Genomic DNA, 20,394 nt, shown 5'->3' with positions numbered 1-20,394 from the left:
AGAGTGAAAGAAAAGGAACAAAGCTTTTACATCGTAGCGACAATCATCCCCAAGAAGTGCCAATTCGATTTGACCTAATAATAAGTCAAGGTAATTTTTCGAAAACGACAACCATTTCATATACATAATATATGATAATATTCTATCCATCTACACAGTAGACGCTTGCTTCAATAACTGGAAAATTAGAGCCAGTTTATAAATAGGCTCAATCGATTCGATAAAAGCATGGCTTCTTTTATAGCCTATGAGCATATATTTGCAGGGAGAGGTCGACCCTTCCTGGTGCGTGAAGCATAACACCTTCTTAAGAAAAGTGAATCGAACTACCCCTTATCCCTTGATCTCTTCGGTACTCATGTCTTTCAGAAGAAGCCCAATAAGGTTATTGAGTACCTTAATACAATGTTTCTTGGAAGAGTTGATTCCCATATCTATATCATTGAGTTCTAGAAGTAAGGTTTTTCTCATGTTTACATTTTGTTTATTATTACTGATGCCGATAAGCCACGTACTGTTAAGAACACCGATAAGGTTGCTTTAGCAGAAGCCTCAGGTCCTGAGCTTTAAGTCTGTTCTCGTGTCCTCTAAGCCATTATTACCCCCTCCTTTCACTCAGGCAATCTAATGATCGTCTCCTCAAACTCAAACCTATTACCAATTTTTGTAATCCCACTCCTCCTTCACTCCTCTCCCTCCCACTCCTAAATCTTTGCCTACACATCACAAAGTATTTGTGACGTACTGAAGTTTCATTTTTCATGCTGGCTTCTCAATTTTGTTTATAATTGACTCAAGCTTAAAAAGTGGGTAAGTGCAGTGTTTGCCAAAGTGACCAAAAATAAAGTATTGGTGATAAACCGACACCTTTGATTTCTGCAATAAAGCTTTGTCTCAAAAGAAGAGTGAAAGGAAAAGAGATTTTTTTTCTACTTTTTATGTTCATATATTAATGAACAAGATAGAGACATGCTCTTTTATTTTACCACTGTTGTGTCAATTAGAGGACCATCCATTTAAGCAGAATTGACTATTTCTGAAGTATCTGATGCTAAAATTGATTGATAAAGATTAAGAAGGCAAAGAGATTATGTTATTTACATCAAGTGCTCTTTTTCCGCAACTTGCTAGCTGATTTGGAATAAACCACTCCTCCTCAGTCTGTTTATCAATCTATTGTTTTATAATTGTCCTAAACTAATTCAGCCTCTGGGTTAAGGTGCTTGTACTGGTTTCTTTTTTCTGCCATGTTTCCTTCACAAAGACTACGTGGCATCCGAGGCTTTACTCTTGATTAATGACAGTGCATACGGCCCGAGCTACGCATGTAAGTTCAAGAAAAATATAGAGATATGCAAAGATATTAAAAGGTACTAGGATGTTGTAAAGTGTACAGATCATTGGTGCTCTTTACGTAAGCTATTAATAAGCATAGATCCAACGCCTGTCAACATACCATTTATTCTTTTTCATATTTTGAATATTCTATCCCTTTTTATAACCTACCTATGATATTGTGAAGAGACACCTTATTGAGCGTATTTCAAAAGTACCTTTCGATCAAGCCAATTTGCTCAAGGCTGTTCATCTTTATAAATGATAAAATGAGCTGCTTAGAAACACGTTCATCGGAAAGATTCTTACAATTATTTCTGAACACAAAGGGTTCAGTGATTAAATATATGATATTTTGTTTAAAGTAAAAAGCTAATAGTGTGCACACATAATTGTTATTTAACACATTGGTAAGTTGATGCAACAGCAGACCATGAACTAGTCGAGTCAGGTCTGTGTTTTCAATCTTTAACAGCGCTAAAGCTATAATCATTGTTTAAAGAAAGGCTTGGTAACCTTATGCCTCAGACCTTGATACGAGATTAACAGAATCTTTCGTCATATATGTATATATAATAAAAAGACTTTATTAAGGCATGTGGTTGTTGCATATAAATAAAGGACCCATTCACACTGACCCGGAGCATTAAACTGTAATATGAACGATATTAAATTCTATTCAACAATGAAGAATGTTCTTATTTTCTTTATTAAACCTGTGTTCATTGACTTTTTAGATAAGGGTTGTAAGATAGAACAGCGAGTAGATCTTGTATTTATTCTCAATATACGAGTACTAAGCTTCCATCTAACACATAATGTACTACAGGCCTTAAAATAGTCCCCAAGAAATGAAGAATGGTATCAATCATTCGTTTTCGTAGCAAATATCAATGTAGCCTCATTGGTTACTACATAATTACATATATTTCCTAGCACCGTTTTGTCCTACGTGAAGTCTCTTTTATCGCCCTTATTGTCCGACTGAGGCCCAAGTTGACAAAGCAGTAAAGAAACACTGTAGTGAGTCAATGGCATCAACCAATTGAAAAGAATGCTAGCTTTCGGGAAAACAAACTTTTGTTTATTTTTGTCCTTTATTCAATGAACAAGAAATAAATAAAGTGGTATGTTTATATACAGGTACACATATATTTGCACAGTGTGTAATGCATTAGGATCCACCGCCACATTTTCTTACTCTTCTTTATTCTCTTTCTCTCTGTCTCTCTTCTTTACTGTGTACATACGCGTTTGTTTGTTTAAGGAAATTTATTTTCTTTATAGCCAACTTTTGGCACGAAGTTCATAACCAAATCAAGAAAGACGATTCATCAAAGCTTGTAACACAGTAGGACGAATTAATGAATACCGCATAGCACATCTATTGAATCCCTATTATCCAATTGACAGAAGAGTAATAGAGTTAAAGAGCATTTCGAACCAAACCGAGATTCCTTTATTTCTAATAGAACTAGTACAGGATTCACTTTATGATATTTCTAAGCTCGGTAATTTTATTTGCTAATGCAACAATGGGGTTTATCTCAGATAGTGCGGAGGAAGAAATGGAGGACATATGCATGCGCAATGGATGAAATAGAGGTGATATAGGTCAATATAGTTTGTACAATTGATAAGCAATAATCAAAAAGAAAGTCAGAAGTTTCAATGCAAGGACAATCAAGCAGTACTACTGCTCTCTCTTCATTTCTTTTGTTCCTGCTTGTTTGTTTCTTGCTTTTCTTTGTGTTGCAAACTACAATTGGATCGACGGGAAGATACAAGTTAGCGTGTGACTTTTGCTCGAACCAGAAAATCTGCCAGAGTAAAAGAGAGTGAGGACACAACCCAAGGCCTTAAAGTGTAACGGTTTACCCTATATAGACTTTCTTTCTATAGATGGTATTCTCCTAGCCGATTTTATAAATCTTGACATGTGTATTTTCTGCATTAAACTGGTATCATGTGTTACAAAGCAATGGTGTAGACCAAAGATTTCACAACATCAACTTGTATATAAAAGAAACCAACTTTTTCCTTGTGATTTAAAAACATCCTTTCTTTTATTTAACTTTCCCTTTTCCTTTCTTTTTATTTATCTTGGCTGAGAAGTTTATCGGCTCCTTCCATTCACTTTAATGAAACCCTCTAATCTGACTATCCTTCCACTCTACGTAGCGGGTGTCTGTATGGCCGTGTTTGTGTTAACGGCTGATGCAGTCAACATCCACCACCCCAAATTCAAGCCAAGAACCTCAGAGATCATCCCCGGTCGTTACATCGTCGGATTCAACACTGATTCTGATTCTGCTGGTACTTTCTTTTCTCAATCCTTGGACGACTTCAAGGGCGCTGATGTTAAGATCAACGAACGTTACAACCACGACTTCTTCAATGGTGTGTCCATCAACATCAATACTGAAGATGCAGATATCCACAAGAGTGCTCTCGAGAGCATCCTTGATCGTGCTGATGTCCAATATGTCACTCCTGTTCGTGTCGTGCCTCGTCCCAAGGTGAAGGTCGTCAAGAAGGGAAAGAAAGCCAAGTCACTCTTGCCTCACTCCATGACTCAAGTTGACCTTGTCCATAGCAAACTCAAGAACAAGGGTAAAGGCGTCCTCGTTGGTATCCTTGACTCCGGTAAGCGCGTATAGGAAAAACGTGAGAATGACCTTTTTTGCTTATTACATTGTATTCAGGTATTGATTACAGACATCCTGCCCTTGGCGGCGGTTTCGGTAAAGGACACAAAGTTGTCACCGGTTACGATTTAGTCGGTGATAACTACACCGGTAGAAACAGCCCCAAGCCCGATAACGATCCTCTTGATAACTGTGGTGCTGCATCTGGCGCCTCTGGTCACGGCACACACGTCTCTGGTATCATTGCTGGTTGGGATCCTGCCACCGTAAGTTTTGATTTTGTCTGGGTAGCAATAAGATGACTAACATCAGTTTCTAGAATTTTACAGGTGTTGCTCCTGAAGCCAATCTTGCCATGTACCGTGTCTTTGGTTGTAACGGTGTTACTGGTGACGATATCATTGTCAAGGGCTTATTGATGGCCTATGATGCTGGCGTTGATGTGATCAATCTCAGTTTGGGCTCCACTAACCCATGGTCCGAAAACACTGATAACCCTGAATTCAAGATTATCAAGCAAATCGTCGCAAAGGGTGTCCACGTCGTGATCTCTGCTGGTAACGACGGTGATAATGGTGCCTACACTTTGAGCAGCCCTAGTAGTGCTCCTAGCGCTTTCTCTGTCGCCTCTGTTGAAAACAACTATCAAGCTACCAACTTCTTGACTGCCACTGGCATTGAACAACACATCTCCTTCGTTGATGGTTCCCCCACCCCCGGAAATCCCGTCGATGGCACTCTCGCCGTTGCTGCCAAGGTTGCCAATCCTACTGCCGATGCCTGTAAGCCTGAAGATGTTTCTGCTGATGTCAAGGGCAAGGTTGCCTTAGTCGCTCGTGGAAGCTGTGCTTTCAGCGACAAGGTCAACAATGCTGCCGCTGCCGGTGCTGTCTCTGTCATCATCTACGATAACAAGCCTGGAGCTCTTGGTGTTCCTTCCACTCCTGGTGCCAAGGTCCCCGTAGTTATGATCTCCAATAAAGATGGTAATGCCTTGATTGCTGCTGCCAAGAAGGGCTCTGTTAAGGTTGACTTTAGCGACAAAAAAGAACTGACTCCCGTCATCGACAAGGGTGCTATCTCTGACTTCTCCAGTACCGGTCCTAGTGCTGAATTGATTCTCAAGCCCAACATTGCTGGTGTCGGTGGCCTTATCTACTCTACCATGCCCACTTACGCTGGCAGCTGGGGTGTTATGAGTGGTACTTCCATGGCTTCTCCCTATGTTGCTGGTTCCGTTGCTCTTTACATCAAGGCTCATGGCAAGAAGAAGCAATCTGTCAGCTATGTACATGAACAATTCCAAAACTACGCTTCCGTCCGCTACGTTGCCAGCACTACCACCGTTGACAGCCCTGTCCGCGCTGGTGCTGGTCTTGTCCAAGTCTACGACACAATCACTCAATCTGCCCACGTCACCCCTGCTCAAATCAGTTTCAACGATACCGCCACGACCAAGTACAGAACTCAACACTTCACTGTGACTAACCATGGCTCTCACACAATCCAATACGAACTTGTCAATGAAGTCTCTACTGGTGTTGCTCCTTATGATATCAAAAACAGTGGCTACACTCCTATCGCTCCTGCCAAGAACGTCAAAGCCAAGGCATCCTTGCGTTTCTCCAAAAAGACATTCAAGCTCGCTCCCGGAAAGTCTCAAAAGATCACTGTTACCGTCACTCCTCCCAAGACCAACCCCAAGGAACACATCTACTATGGCGGTTACATCGTCTTGAAGTCCAAGCAATCTAAGAACGGTAAGGACCTCAAGATCCCTTACATCGGTGTCCAAGGCAAGCAAAAGGAACTTCCTCTCTTCGACAAGGGCTATCCCTTCATTTCTGATGGTGACAAGACCTATGGCAAGAACGAAACATATGTCTTTGATCGCAAGACCAACGATACTCCCTATACCGTCTATAGACTCTTGAACCCCACTCGCCTCCTCAAGGCTGAACTTCTTGATGCCAAGACTGGCAAGTCTCTCGGTTTGTACAAGACAGGCAACACCTTCTTACCCCGTAATACCCTAGCAAAGGATGACCAATATACTGCCTTCACCTGGGACGGCACCTACGTTCCTTCCAACTTCAAAAACGCCATTCCCATCCCTGCTCCCTCTGGTACTTACAAGTTCCGTATCTCTGCTCTCAGAGTCTTTGGTAATCCCAAGAACCCCAAAGACTGGGAAGTCTTTACCTCAGGACCCATTGTCCTTAAAAATTAATGTTTAATCTAATGTGTAATAATAAAGGCTCCTGTGTAGTTTTATTTATTTTAAATTTCTAATCCTTCTGCCAGTAATTCATCAATATGTCTTAGCTTCAAAAATACGTCACATCCGTATCCCCACATAGACACAAGCGTGAGTGAACCACCAAAATATCGGGCATACATTCTTGCCAGTGGTAAACCAAACCTATGAAAGCGATGAGATGATGATGACTATACGTCAACAAAGTGCTTACCCTAGTCCGGCAAGGGGACCGCCCACACCAGATTGCATAGCTATTTCTGTAATATTTCTAAAAATGCTTGATGGATCATGTTCTGCATCTTCTTTTGATTTAGGCACGGTCGTATACGAATACTCAAAGACCTTGTGAAGATCAGATTCACTAATACCATTTCCTTGATCTCGAATACGTATCGAGATATCTTCTTGGCCATGACTGATCGTGACCTGGATCGGAGGCGGTGGTACATTGCGCTTCATCTTTTGATGATACTCGATCGTTGCCCGGTACGAGTTCTTCAGTAGTTCCGTCAATATATATTCTAGATGAACGGGCACGTATGTGAATTGGGTATCCGTGTGTCCATCGATAATGATCTCAGGACTCTGGCCGTAATTAAACTCGCATAATTCGGACACAAACTCGGCACAGCGTTTGATCGATTCTGCTGGTTTGAGCTGTGTTTCGATAATGCCGACCCTTCCGTCCGTTTGGAGATCCTTTTGGTGCATCAATGCAATAGCTTGTTCGGCAATCAATCGAATTCCTATTCGTGCATGTATCATATCGTCTAGGAACCGTGCCATGTCCTGACTGTTCATGTATTGCTTACACTCCAGAAAGCCTATATATATATATAAATAATGATAAACAAGCCTCAATAATACAAAAACAATAAAAAGCTTACCTCGTGCTAACGTAGGTATATTGTCACTGTGTCTTTCAACAAAGTCCTTCAATGTCTCGATGAACTCCCAGTCGTCAGTGTCTGCTGGCACATACTTGATCAATGTCTCAAAGGAATCGTAATATAGGTTGTAGATTTCTTTTATATATGGATTAGTGCCTACAATAAAAGGTAAACTCTGAAAGGCTCTCACACGTCTGGCCAAACGCACAGGTAGTTCAGTTCGTGCATAGGTTGTGCAAGCTTGTAAGCTTTCATTGGATAAAGGTGGTTGACCAAATCGAACGAGTTGCTTCAAGGTGACTGGCTTAACTGGTTTACTGGCAAACTAACAAAAAGTCAGTATTTTTGTTGAATAAGTGGTGTACTTACTGTAGTTATTTTGTCGTCATAAAAGGCATGTGAGTGAGGTCTTTCTATAGCCTTTGAAGTAATTGTACGAAGTTGAAATAAATTAGGTGATTTATTAATGAAACGAAGCATTATAGAAAAAAAAAGAAAAAGAATTTTGTATCGTGTGAAAATGGGGTAAATGACTACATGTATAAAAAAAGTCTATAATAATAAAAGAGTGAGGTATCAAATAGGTTCATGTAAGTGTGCATATCCAGTCGCAGTTAACCAGCTGAAAGATATGACTAGTAAGCTTGTACAGATGACATCGATAATAGCCGTTCTATATATATATAAAGTTGTCAATAAACAACCATCCCCTTATATTTAAACTTACAGGTAAGGTAATACATAATTGTCTGGATCATATTTATATTTCCAAAAGGCTAATGTCATTGATTTACCCATTTTGAGTGCAGCGAGAGTCTAAAAAAACATTACTCTTAATAATTCTTTGATGGGATGATGATTGACTTACAGATATGACGGATACTATAAAATAAGTAATAGCAAATGCAAGTGATAAGTCAAGATGACCAATATCTATAAACCAGACAATAGCGAGAAATAATGATTGGATAGGCACATTCATTGATAACAAGATCCATTCGACTCGTCTAAACTGTTCTTGAACACCCTTATGTAAACAAGTACTGATACGTGATGCATAAATTGAACCAAGGTTGCCAGCCAATCCACAGAGGATAGGCGTTAGCATAGCTAAGCCTTGATATTGTTCAACATATCTTTCAAGGACTAAGCCAGCGCCACTAGAAATGAGCATGGCAATTACAATTGGTGTCCATCCGGTGAAGAGTAGACCTCTGACATGTGTATTTCTCCAAACAGCCAAGCCAAAGAAGGGTATCGAGCTAAACATGATGAAGAGCAGCCATGAGCCCAAGTTGGATACTATAAATAGAAGGTGGTACAAATTAATAAAAAGGGATCTTCTTTCAAAAAGTGTGTTCAGTTACCTGTTTTATCTAGTAAAAGATTGGCACAACCAGCCAGAATGGCCAGTGTAACAACATCACCTAAAGAAGAGGCCATGGGGCAAGCAATATTATCTAAAGCAATGGTCAATCTTACGTTTTGTTTAAAAAGAGAGTATTTGTACCAGGATCTATTTTTAATATGCGACTAATGATGATTAAAATACACATGAATAATCCCAGCACAAAACTAGATACGGAAGCAGCCACCATGGAGCTTGAGATGACAAGGATGATATTACTGATCGTCACTGTTTCATCAGGATGAAGTAAGAGACCGAGTAGAAGAGAAAAGATACCGGCGATAGAACCAGAGACAAGTGCTTGGACTTGGATAAGAGCCATGTTACCCCAGACAAGGGCATTCCGAGTATCAGGATGATCCAATTGCCCCATATTAGCCGATGTTGAAAAACGAGCAGCTAGATTCATTTCGAGGTTTCCTTTCAAGTTGAGTAATACTGGTACTAGAATGAATAGTTCTGACACTTGTGTAAATACTTCCCAATGCTATTATTATTATAATAAGTCTCTCTCTTTTTGCGTATATTTACATGTTCTTACTTGATAGATATCCATCATCCAACCGGCGGCTGTTAATCCAATAATACAGATAATTAATGAAGGTAATGCCTATAATAATAATAACAATGTTAACTATATCCCAATATCACTCTTTCAACTTACTTGAGAGGCCAGCTGATTAGGATTCGCCATTGGTTGAGATTCTTCATGCAATGGTGCTCTGAAATGAATAAAAGATGAACTAGATCCTGTTCTCGTATGTCTATGTTTTGGTATCTGAAGTGTGTTGTTCTCTGTATTAGATATTAATTCTATAGTATCATGGTATTCATTCGGTGGCATAGTGTAAATATATCTAAGAAAGAAGAAAAGGCTAAAAAAAATAGAACAAATTCATTTAAATAACATAATGACAAAAAGAACATTGATCTTCCGCTCAAATAGATATAAAAAATAGGTTTATTTAACAGTAATATTGATCTTGTACAAATAATAGACGATAAAGAGAGCAGAAAGAATAAACAAGAATATCCAAATGCGTTCAGATTGTCTAGTTTTTTCAAATTTTATTTTCCAATTATTAATTTCATTCAATTGTTGAATACATCTTTGCTGTAAGACTTCAATTTCTTCAATTCTTTTATTTCCCTTCTTTTTCATCTTGTACAATTCTTGTTCAATCATATCTAGCCTGTCATGAAATACAATATGATGACTAGTGCTATTCTCAATAGGTTGGGTATTATGATCCTTTAAGGATATTCTATTCAGTTCGTTCATCATCTTTTCAATCATATATCCTATATACACTTGCTGTAATCCATGCTGATGATTCAAATGATCTCTTTTCAATGGCATATTACCCACCATAATATTATTCGGTAACACACGCTCATTCTTTACTAGCCTTCCTTCTCGACTTAGTGTCTGAAGATCAAATAGTAATCCTTGCATTGAATCCCATATAGATCCATAGTCAACCCAAACATCCTGCTTTGTCAAATGATGCTCATACGCTGTCACTTGCCATCGAACAAGTCCATTCTGTGTCTTATCCTTCATCACAATCCCTCTTTGTCTCATCCTCGATATTTGTGTTCGTATCTTCCGATTGGACGATAACATCTCGACCTGTTCAAATCTTGTCTCTAGCAAGGCTCTTGTCGAATATTGCAAGTGTGGTATAGAAGGCACGATCCAATTATGCATCATTTCGTTTCTGTTGACATTATCACTCGAATAGCAGTCATCTAGTGCGTTATCTAGCAACAGGCTCAATTCGTAATCAACACCAAGAGCACTTGCCATACTTTTGGCCATCTCAACAGATACCCAAATGTCACAAAAGGGGAACTGACTATTCAAGAAATCGACTTCAAAATCTGATAACTTCAACTCGAATAAGAAGAGGCCTTCAGTGATTGTCAAACCACAGGCTTGGAATAATTGTCCTGCTGATATATAGTGTTTGTCATATTCGTGATGAATTAATCGATAGATAGATACTTGATTTAATTCCACTTTGAATACAGGGAGCATTCTATTCCTACTCTTTAATATTTCGCCTTCTTCTTCTTCTTCAAGCTTATAATTGAATAACAATTGGAATTCTAAAGGAAGTATAGTCGCGTCCATGATGTCAATAAAAAGAAAAAGAAAAAGAAACGAATAAAAAAGGGTCCAAACATTTATTTTCTTCCTAAAAATAGCCAAGTCGCTATTTATTTATTTTTCATCACAATCTGAACCATGACTCTATCTGCCTTGATTGAAGTTTGATTATATCTTGATACACTATACATGCTTATGAATACAAGTACATGTATATTAATATATTACCTTTATCGACAAATGAATCGTCTGACTGAACATAAACAGCCTCAAGAAACTTTAGTAACGAATGATTCAGTAACCGAGACTCTTGAGCCGGTAATTGTTCAAGAAAGTCAAAATCGATTTCAAATGGATTATCAGCATGAATAGTAAGGAAGATGATTTCAGCTACTATTTGCCACAGCTTGATATCTAAATATATAACACATAAAGATAAAAAGAAAAAAGACAAATTTTCATATCTACCTTTTATCTTCCATTCATCTGTCGTGGTCAGCTGGAGTGGGTTCTCTTTATCACTTTCATTATGCTCAATAAGCAGCTCTTTATGGGATCTCAGCTTTTTTTTCGTTAGATGAAGTTTACACATGATCAATAGTCTTTATACCCAAACGTAGGGGCAGCGATATTTTGCGTAACCAGTAATTAAAAACACAGTCCTTTCTGTTTCCTATTTCAAGGATGAATGCGTATTCTTCAAGGGTATATGACTTACTCTGCTTAGATCCTCATCCAATGGACTTGTTAATTCAGGAAGAGGCAAAATAGATCGACTATAATCCATACGGTGAGATATAACTTTTTTTTATTGCTTTTCTTTACCTGTCTATTTCAGAAGGCAGTAAGGTTGAGCAAGTAGGTGACTGAGTTATTGAATAAACACGTAATACAAGCTCTTCTCTTCCTCTCATAAAAGTATCAAAATGACGAAACCCCTGAATCATACGTTTTAGATACAAGTTTCCCGATGTGAGCGGAACTTACTCGAAGCGTTCCAAGTGTCAAGCATTCTTGAAGGAACCAAGACAGTCTTGTAGCGTGATTGACTACTTCCTTTTGATATTCACAAGTTATGAGTAGTAGTTTCTTAAGCAATATTTATATACCTTTGGATCTTGTCCTAGCATTAAAAAAAAAAAAAAAGGAAAAGGACAGATTGAATAGATTGCTATTTTAAAGCACATGTGATCTGGTAGCGTGATACATTATCCCATTTATCTAAGAGGTCGACACGTACTGGAAGATGCATTGATGAATAAAACACTATTGAAGGGAGAGAGTGATCACATTACATAAACAAGTATATGTTACTGTTTATGTTGCCTTTTTCTATATCATCAACAAACAAAAGCATAATATTTAAAGGATAGGTGCATGACTCAATAAGTTCAAGTACTTCTTTTGATGCTGATGTAATAGACTTTCAACCCTGATCAGTCATCTTTTTATAGTTTATATTTTTGAAAAAAAAAAAAAAAAAAAAAAAAAAAAAAAAAAGTAATATATTGCCCTTCACGAGATTTATAGTTTGCATAAAAGAGCAGTGAGGTTATCTCGATGGTAACACGACCTCTGTGAAAAGCAGGCGCATAGCAACGATCATGATAAAAATAGTACAGCTTTGGCTTTTAAAAATTAGCCGCTGTCTCTTTTCTTTGCTTATCTTTTTGCAAACATATGACACTATAGCTTCTTCTTTTTTCTTTCTCTTTTTTATTATTTACAAATGACACAACCAGAAGAAGAGCACGCTGAAGAGATCATGTCCACCCAACCAGCGGATATCTTCACTCCATCAAGCCCAAGCAATTTGACGGAGTGGCTGATTTATTTCATCTACCATGTACGGTCTAAACCCAAGTATCGTCCCAGCGGTTACTGGCGATACGTGATAGGCGTCTACAAAAACCTCTTTCTCTCCTTTTACTTTAACTGGTTTGCCATTGTTACCTCTCCTTTAAGTTCTTTGGCCTTTCTGATATCGTATCCTATCATCAGTGGCATTCTTTTGGCCTTTGAGTTGGGGCTCAAGCTATTCATGGACGGGCTAGGCGGAAGCCACCTTGTGAAATTAATCAGTCGGGATTACGGAAGCGGTAAGTAGACTACTAAAATGGAGATGGCAACCTACTCACTTTTATTAGGATTTGGAATGATTAACTGGGGTATACGAGGACCGTAGTTGACAGCAATAATTCTTACTGATTACCCCCTCTTTGTTTTGATTAGGTGCACCTGAGCTCTTGCTCTCTCAACAGACAAGCAGTCTTGTAAGAACTACAATCCCCTCACTTAGCTCACCGCCAGCAGAAGGCACAGATCACAGACACCGCGTATTTGACATAAGTATTGCCCAAGCAATGACCGTTCTTGCTTCTCTTGTATATGAACGTGACGACGATAAAGTAACAGAGGCTTACAGGTCTGTAGCCGACTTGAATGCAAAATCGGAACAGAAGGACCATATTGAATCATCCATAAGGCGACTTGTCTGGGAATCCGAGGCACCCATTCGACATATCGCGCATCACTATGGCTTGCAATTTGCAGGCGTAACCGAACTAAAGTCACTCGGAGGACCATTCTGTGGACTGTACTGGTCCAATGAATATCCGGTGATCATCGTATCCTTCAAGGGCACAACTCCCACGAACTACAGTGAGTTTTTGGTGGACGCCACTTTACAGCGCACAGATGCACGCGCTTACCTCTTTGGTTCGGCTCATGAAGGCTTTTACGACAGCTTGTTTCCCGCTCACTCCGACGATGAGGATGGCAAGGACCCATACTTTGCAATTCAAACCGCTGTAGTAGAACGTGCCAAACAGATTCGTTCCGCCCTTGGCACGAACGATCCTGTTCAACTCTGGGTCACAGGCCATTCGTTGGGCGCCGCGATGGGTTCCCTCTTGTTTGCTCGTTGGCTCAAGTGTCCTGAAGATATCGAGCCTTATTGCTGTCTCCGAGACTGTTATGTACTTGGCACACCTGCTGTAGGCGATAGTGACTTTGCATCCATGTTTGCATCCTACTCAAACGCACCACTCAAACGCACGTCTACCCTCTGGCGAGTTATCAACCGGTGCGACATTATCTGTCGTATCCCTCCTGGCTATAACAACATGACCATTGGCCATTATGCACCTACAACCGATTTCTTCAATTACTCTCATATCGGTCATGCTGTTGAAATTACTCACCCCATTCTAAACCCACGACCTTTAAAGATCTATCCGTCAAGCTACCAATCCAACATGAAGGTTTCGATCGTCCCTGGTTCCTGGAAAGGCATTTGGTCTTATGGAAAAGCCAAAAAGGACTTTTTGAGATCCACCAACAAATATACCAAGACACAGGATTATGGGTACTCTGCCTGGGCAAAAAACGCGCTTAATCGGCTGGGCATCGATCCCATTTCCCTTGTCGAGTCCTTTTACCCATTCTTTATTCGTGATCATATACCCATTCACTACTTTAAAGGATTGGAGCGCGCCCGGGCATTTTATAATCGTCAGGAATTTACAGAAATTATGCAAAAAGAAAATGAGACAAGTGAAAGAAAACTGACACAATAAAAGAGATGTTGTAATAATGCCTATTATATCTTGTAGCATTTATACTTTTAGAGAGCTAGAGCTTGTGCCCTGAAATGCAAATATTGAACTTTTTACGACAAAAGCACGAATCATTTTTCATAAAGACTGTCACTGAGTATATTTCAACAACCTACCATTAATCTGTTCCCTTTATTAGCAACCTGGAATACACACTCGTGTATATATGATTTACCACACCAAGGCAAGCACATATATATATTACCAGGACAACAAGTTTAATTAAAAAGATAATAGAGAAATGAGATGAAGTAATTATTGATATTCATAATGATAATAATAATATAAAAGTGTGTTCTATGAATGACTACCAGCAGCGTTAGCAGCGGCAGCTTTATCGACTTGAGCTTTTAGCAGGTCCTTATTAAACATGATTTTGGCCAATTCTTCAAGTTCGATCGTATCGAGTAATCGAATGGTAATTTTGGGTGCATGCTTAACTCCAGTAGCCTAATGATAATCCAGTTAGTTAACTTGGTTACTGTTGTCGTATTATACATACCTTCACTAAGGGGAATAATTGGTCACCTAGTAACTGCTTTCTTTCGTGGATGGGCTTTCCTTCAAATGAGTTTAAAAGATTTTTGATTTCTGTCATCTTTGCTGTTTCTTCAGGCGAGGGAGGTGCAACAATGGGTATAGCTTTGGATGTACGAGGAGGAGGTATGATCGCATGGTCTCTGAGACATGATGGGGATATTGTGACTTTTTTAGGAAGGGAAGGTTTTCTAGCATATATTCGCGCAAATATAAATAACCTGTCATAAATGCGCATTTGTGTACACTTACCGAACAACAACTTCAGGCTCTTCCTGTTTATCGTCAAAGATCTCTAACGCCTCAATAGCAGCGTTAATTTTTTCCTTTAGGAAATCTGGATTAAATAAGCATATAGATCGTTCTTTGCGCTTGAGTGTTAGAAGCATGTCAACTATATCATCAAGTTCCGATCCAAACGACCCGCAACGTTTCACAGCCTCTGTCATTTTGATTCTTTGTACTTGCGCGCTTGATTCCGTCATGACCGAGCTGACAGACTCAAGTGACTTTTTACGTCGAAGCGTTCTTTCTTCAGGCACATGTTCAAGATGATGTGGTACCGGATGAATACTTGCACCAGAGGCAAGTGAGGCCAGTGAAGGTCGAGAAGTTTGAAACTGTGGTGATGTACGGTTAGGCGGATGGTACCCGATGTCAGCCAAAGAAATCTGTATAAAAAAAATCAGTACAATCTTTCCACGTCGGGCTCAAAAAAAGGGGGATGATACCTTTCGCTGCATGGGTATTGTGGTACCAACGGATAGTTCCTTCAACGTGATTTGATCCATATTTTCTATTCCTAAACCGTGAACGGGGCCTACGGCTGCGCCCATCAATATATACACACATATACAAATTCTCAAACCCAAGGTTACCTTCGTGTGGATGCCTTGTCTCAAAATAAGGAGCGGTGACATACTCCATAGGGGGAGCTGTGGAAGGAGGAGAATGAAAAGATGAAGTGGTGGTGGAAGATGATTTTTCCTGTCGGGGCTTTTTTGGTTCATGATAAGCAACGATAATTTGTTTAGAACGCACCAACATGCCATCCATTTGGTTCAAGGCCAAGGCGGCTTCTTCTGGCTTTCCGTAACTGACAAAACCGTACCCCTTGGACTGTCTGGTCGCGGGATTGGTCATCACTCGAGCTGAGACAATACGTCCAAATTGACGGAATAGATTGAATAGGTCAATGTCATTAATAGTAGGATCAAGGTTTTTAACATAGAGATTCATAAGGTCCACAAATCCTCCTCCGGTATGTCCATTTTGGGTTTTTTCTACAAATTGCTGTGGTTGTTGTTGTTGCTGTTGTGTCATCAGTGTCTGATAGAGATATGCTTTAAGATATACTTACAGTAGAATACCGAGAATTTGATACATGACTTGCCATCAGCACTGCTACTTGACTATGGTAATAAAATAAGGGTATGAGTATATGGAATATGTAAAGAAAAAGAAAGCAAAGAGAATATATTTGAAAAAGTTTTTTTTTTTTTGTATGTTATTTATATATCTTTTTTTTTTTTGTGCTTTGCTGCATATCTGGGGAACTTTGTTTGCTTGTTCTGTTTGTCTAACTTTTTTTTCTCTTTCTTTCTTTTGTTAAGCTTTATGAAAAAAAAAACTTACATGGAACTTCCTTCGATCATTTTACTATTCTATAACATGAAAAGGGAATGGTTACATCTCTTTGAAAAAAAAATCTTTTAACTTTTGTTACCAGAGTATTCTGTGCTATATCTGAATCTTGTTTTGTAAAATACTGTACTAGAGCCCTCTTTTTCTGAGCGTTATCTTCTGTAATCACTTTACACATACTGAGTAAGCCATAAGGACGGCAGAGATCATAAAGTTGATGATGATCGATATGAAGCGATAAATTTCTTATTTCGAGAAAAGGGCCTTCTGGCTGTAAACCACTTAAAGAGAGATTGAATGTGACGCTGCTCGATGGAAAGATGTAACCATTAAAGAATGCGTAGACTTTTTCAGCTGTGGATATATTGATAAAAAATACATACACAAAGCGATTACCCTTGTCACTTACCAATTTTGGAATCCTGGAAGCTTAAATATCCGCCGCCTCGTTCTCTCTTAATTCTATATAAAAAAATGAATACATGATTTTGCATATAATAAGAGAGAAAGAGAGAGATTGCTTACTGAATGGGTTTAAACTCTTGCAGTAAATTTTGAATTTCGATATCTGAAACTCTGTTTTCAGTGTCTTCAAAAAATATTTCTTTAAGCGACATATCTTGTTGTTGCTGTTGTTGTTGCGATGATGCTCGAATGGTATTATTCAGTGATTTATTATTATTACGAGGTGGTAATTTAATCGTAGGCTTGACTATGGTGGTCATCTGATTTTTTTTTTTGCCCTGAAATAAAATAGTTTAATGCTCTGACGACAGACTCAACGATAGCAACTTGCCTGCAAAAATGAATAGAAAAGAAGAAAAGAAAAAAAAAGAAAAAGAAAAAAATGGGCCCTTTTTCTAATATAAATATGTTTATGAACCCACCTGTCTTTTTGTGTATCTTCTACATGATGAGTTTTAAAAGAGGAAAGGGGAAAACTCAAAAAGAAACTTTTTAAGGAAATTTGGACCGTGTACGACATTCTGTGGGCTTACTGTCTGTATTACAATAAAATAAATGGCAAAGAAGAAGCATGCATATACAGAATGAGGTTAGTTCTTTTTATCTCCATACAAAATGAGCCATTATGCATATTGTCACGGGAAAATCCATAGACTGTCACCAGACTTTACACGCGTTGTTGTTTTTATTGGGCAGTTTGGCACCCCAACCTAAACCAGTCTTTACATACAGAATCAACTTTTTACCTATCTCTCCTTCGTTTATTCTCTCTCTTTCCGCCTTGTTGTACTTTTTTTTTTTTGCTTCTCAGCCAAAGGTGTAGCATTTTTAAAAAGTGCAGCAAGTTTCCAAAATTGGAGTTGCTTCCTTTTTATTAAAAGCATCTGTCATTTCAATGTAACCATGGAAGCCATTTTTTTTTCTCATGATGCTATGGCAACTACGAAAGAAAGCAAGATTGATTGAATATTATCTCTTTTCTAGCAAATCTATATGTCAAAAATTTTGTTTAAGCTTTCTTTTTTTTTTTGATACCGAGTGTCTTTTCGTAGTTGAATTACAACTTTTTCTGCACCAATCCTGGACTTTATAGAAACCGTGTATATTATAAATATTCTAGATTATGTGTACAAGTGGTTTATCCTTTACTTTGCCTACTGTTTTTGAATGATTGCATAATACCTTTTGGCCTCTTCTTATTACCTTACTTGCCTCAGTGACGATTAGGCTCAAGCTTTTTAACCGCTGCGCATGTCAATGTTGAAATGACCAATATGTGTCTCATTAAGCTATTCAGCTTTAAAACGTTTAACCATATATATATAAAGCTTCAATACTTAAGTAATTGTAAAAACATTAAAAGCAATAGAAAATAGCTACCATTCTTTTATAAAAAACATTAAACTTGGACCGTCTGACATCGTCTGTCAGCTGAGATCGAATAGACAGGGCCACGTAGTGTACAATAACCTCGCCTTTGGCTTTACATGATGGAACAGATGTACATACAAGCAGCCAAATTCAAATATATAACCAAAAGGTTTGTATCATGTGAGGTTTGCGATATAAAATGTATATCTCTATTTGATCATACCTATCTACTCATAACTATCACTCAAGCAAAGTGCTTCAGTGTGCCATTTGTGGAGAGCATATTCTGTTTATGCGACAACGTTTACATCCATTTGCTGAAGATCAAAACCGTTAATGTCTACCTAAGCATTAGGCTTTTAGCTGCTCGAAAATGCATTGATGTTCTAACATGACAGATCCCTTGCCGCTCCTTTTTTAAAATTCTTCCAACATTGCAGTCTTATGGACCTACCGATGGTCGATCATTTTACTCCCTCTTGTATGAACTAGACCAATTACAGCATACTACAATTTTTTTTATGGTCAAAATCTCCTTGAAATAGCTACATTGTTCCTCCAGCTCTATAGATAACTTAACATTATACTATTCTTGTACTCAAAAGAGCGCTCTATCGCAACTCATTCAAACCATTATATTTGTTTTATAGAATCACTCTGCATGTTAACTAGAAGACTCTATATTATATGCATAGGACTACACCCGTAAATTGAACGGCATTGATCACAGATATGCGATTCCGTTCCGCTGTTCTTTGATTAATCTGCTACCACTTTTTTTTGAAAGGTTACTCAAAAGAAGCCTGTCGTATTCCGATGGAAGGCTAATAGCTGTTTGGTTCAAAAACGTTAGATAAGGCCTATCGATGGATAATACCATGTGCATCACATAAAATTTATTAATTATGATAAGGCAGAAAGCTGATGAATTATTAAAGAGGTTCATTCATATATTACCCCTTTCCCATTCTTTGCCATTACTATTTAAACATGCCCAAGTATTACTTTTATAAATGTTTTAATCCTTTTCATCTTTTAAACGTGGAATCTTGTACACATGCACAACATGGCACAGTAACACAAACTTGTTCACATGTTCCTTTAAGCAGTTTGAGTTGCAACTTGTTATTAAACTTTTTAAGCATTCCGAATGCTTTTCGACTCTTGACTTCAATTAACGTAAAATCTTTCTACGCATAGCTTCTTTGGTTGGATCGAAATTACTAGAAGCTAGGCTTTTATGTAGCTTGATGTTATCACGGGATAGTGTCTCACTTCTAGAATGTGTATATCCCCACTTCAGACCAATTACCTAAATCGGAATGTAATCAACTAAAATGAACAGGCGACGAAAGATGAGTGTTAACGAGGATATGACAACAAGTATACGAAGCCATATTTTATCTTTAGTAATACAAATGATAAAACCTATGTCTGCAGCTGTCCTTGTGAGATGTCCTTCCCTTTTTTACGGCGTAAGGTTAAGAATAAAAATGGAATAGGTCCATAGTTTATTTACAACTCCTTTATTAAGGCTACCGCTGCTCTTCCTTGGTCATGCTTATCTTCCCTTTGATAGGAGGTAACAAGAGGATGCGCTCTCGTAAATAATAATAGCAATAGGATAAACATCAAAATCTCTTTTTTAATCTAACATACAAAGCACTTTGAATCACGTAAATAACAAAGAGGGCAATCTACATCTCGTATAAACAGTCGTTTGTGCTAATATTCCTTTTCGATCATGAGTTCATGCTCAAGATACATTTTTGCTCAATATAAAGATACGTTGCGCTTTAGTTTATCATTGACTGCTACAAACGGAAACACACTTCATAATGCCCCCTTTTAATTCATTAATTAAGCTTTATTAGATGCTCATTAGATCGGGCGATCAAGCATTCATGCGCTCTATTGTTTAATCTTTCTTAGATATCAACCTTTACTCCTTAATAATATTTTAGCCTCGATCACTGAGAGATATACAATACTTTAATTAAATTGAAAGTTCAAATATTTTGGCAAAGTTCATACGCTCCAATCATAGTAATAAAAAACATATACATTGCACCTCAGACTAGGTGCAAAGGCGAATTACACTAAGGT

The 20,394-nt window shown here is 38.3% G+C and overlaps 7 protein-coding genes across 7 annotated transcripts; 2 read left to right on the top strand and 5 right to left on the bottom strand.

Moving 5' to 3' along the window:
* The first annotated feature begins 3,394 nt into the window (after positions 1-3,394).
* RHIMIDRAFT_24445 (subtilisin-like protein) lies at positions 3,395-6,332 on the top strand. Its single transcript, XM_023610074.1, has 3 exons — positions 3,395-3,981; positions 4,041-4,249; positions 4,303-6,332. The coding sequence occupies exons 1-3, from the start codon at positions 3,477-3,479 to the stop codon at positions 6,211-6,213; spliced, it is 2,625 nt and encodes an 874-aa protein (XP_023465157.1). The 5' UTR covers positions 3,395-3,476; the 3' UTR covers positions 6,214-6,332.
* On the bottom strand, positions 6,264-7,613 carry RHIMIDRAFT_285337 (kinase isozyme 4; the record flags this gene model as incomplete). Its single annotated transcript, XM_023613269.1, has 4 exons — positions 6,264-6,405; positions 6,455-7,067; positions 7,131-7,458; positions 7,503-7,613. The coding sequence occupies 4 exons, from the start codon at positions 7,611-7,613 to the stop codon at positions 6,264-6,266; spliced, it is 1,194 nt and encodes a 397-aa protein (XP_023465156.1).
* A 96-nt stretch (positions 7,614-7,709) lies between these two features.
* Positions 7,710-9,235, bottom strand: RHIMIDRAFT_285336 (MgtE-domain-containing protein; the record flags this gene model as incomplete). The annotated part of the gene is made up of 7 exons (XM_023613268.1): positions 7,710-7,806; positions 7,861-7,949; positions 8,002-8,435; positions 8,501-8,593; positions 8,644-9,028; positions 9,083-9,151; positions 9,206-9,235. The coding sequence occupies 7 exons, from the start codon at positions 9,233-9,235 to the stop codon at positions 7,710-7,712; spliced, it is 1,197 nt and encodes a 398-aa protein (XP_023465155.1).
* Positions 9,236-9,477: 242 nt separating this feature from the next.
* On the bottom strand, positions 9,478-10,706 carry RHIMIDRAFT_257656 (uncharacterized protein). The gene has a single exon (XM_023611297.1). It carries the CDS (start codon positions 10,676-10,678, stop codon positions 9,503-9,505), a length of 1,176 nt encoding a protein of 391 aa, XP_023465154.1. The 5' UTR covers positions 10,679-10,706; the 3' UTR covers positions 9,478-9,502.
* A 72-nt stretch (positions 10,707-10,778) lies between these two features.
* Positions 10,779-11,784, bottom strand: RHIMIDRAFT_238881 (uncharacterized protein; the record flags this gene model as incomplete). The annotated part of the gene is made up of 8 exons (XM_023609053.1): positions 10,779-10,837; positions 10,883-11,068; positions 11,123-11,216; positions 11,265-11,327; positions 11,373-11,430; positions 11,480-11,592; positions 11,642-11,710; positions 11,764-11,784. The coding sequence occupies 8 exons, from the start codon at positions 11,782-11,784 to the stop codon at positions 10,779-10,781; spliced, it is 663 nt and encodes a 220-aa protein (XP_023465153.1).
* Positions 11,785-12,383: 599 nt separating this feature from the next.
* Positions 12,384-14,232, top strand: RHIMIDRAFT_244635 (alpha/beta-hydrolase; the record flags this gene model as incomplete). The annotated part of the gene is made up of 3 exons (XM_023610097.1): positions 12,384-12,753; positions 12,802-12,822; positions 12,887-14,232. 3 exons carry the CDS (start codon positions 12,384-12,386, stop codon positions 14,230-14,232), a joined length of 1,737 nt encoding a protein of 578 aa, XP_023465152.1.
* A 168-nt stretch (positions 14,233-14,400) lies between these two features.
* RHIMIDRAFT_24388 (uncharacterized protein) lies at positions 14,401-16,281 on the bottom strand. Its single transcript, XM_023609994.1, has 6 exons — positions 16,169-16,281; positions 15,687-16,119; positions 15,540-15,634; positions 15,061-15,479; positions 14,774-14,999; positions 14,401-14,721 (listed from the first exon to the last, which is right to left on the bottom strand). Exons 1-6 carry the CDS (start codon positions 16,202-16,204, stop codon positions 14,569-14,571), a joined length of 1,362 nt encoding a protein of 453 aa, XP_023465151.1. The 5' UTR covers positions 16,205-16,281; the 3' UTR covers positions 14,401-14,568.
* Between the last annotated feature and the right edge of the window lie 4,113 nt (positions 16,282-20,394).

This window comes from Rhizopus microsporus (assembly GCF_002708625.1).
Source record: "Rhizopus microsporus ATCC 52813 unplaced genomic scaffold scaffold_11, whole genome shotgun sequence".
NCBI classification, from domain to species: Eukaryota; Fungi; Mucoromycota; class Mucoromycetes; order Mucorales; family Rhizopodaceae; genus Rhizopus; species Rhizopus microsporus.
Note: the sequence above shows the minus strand (reverse complement) of the source record. Positions and strands in the feature narration are given on the sequence as shown.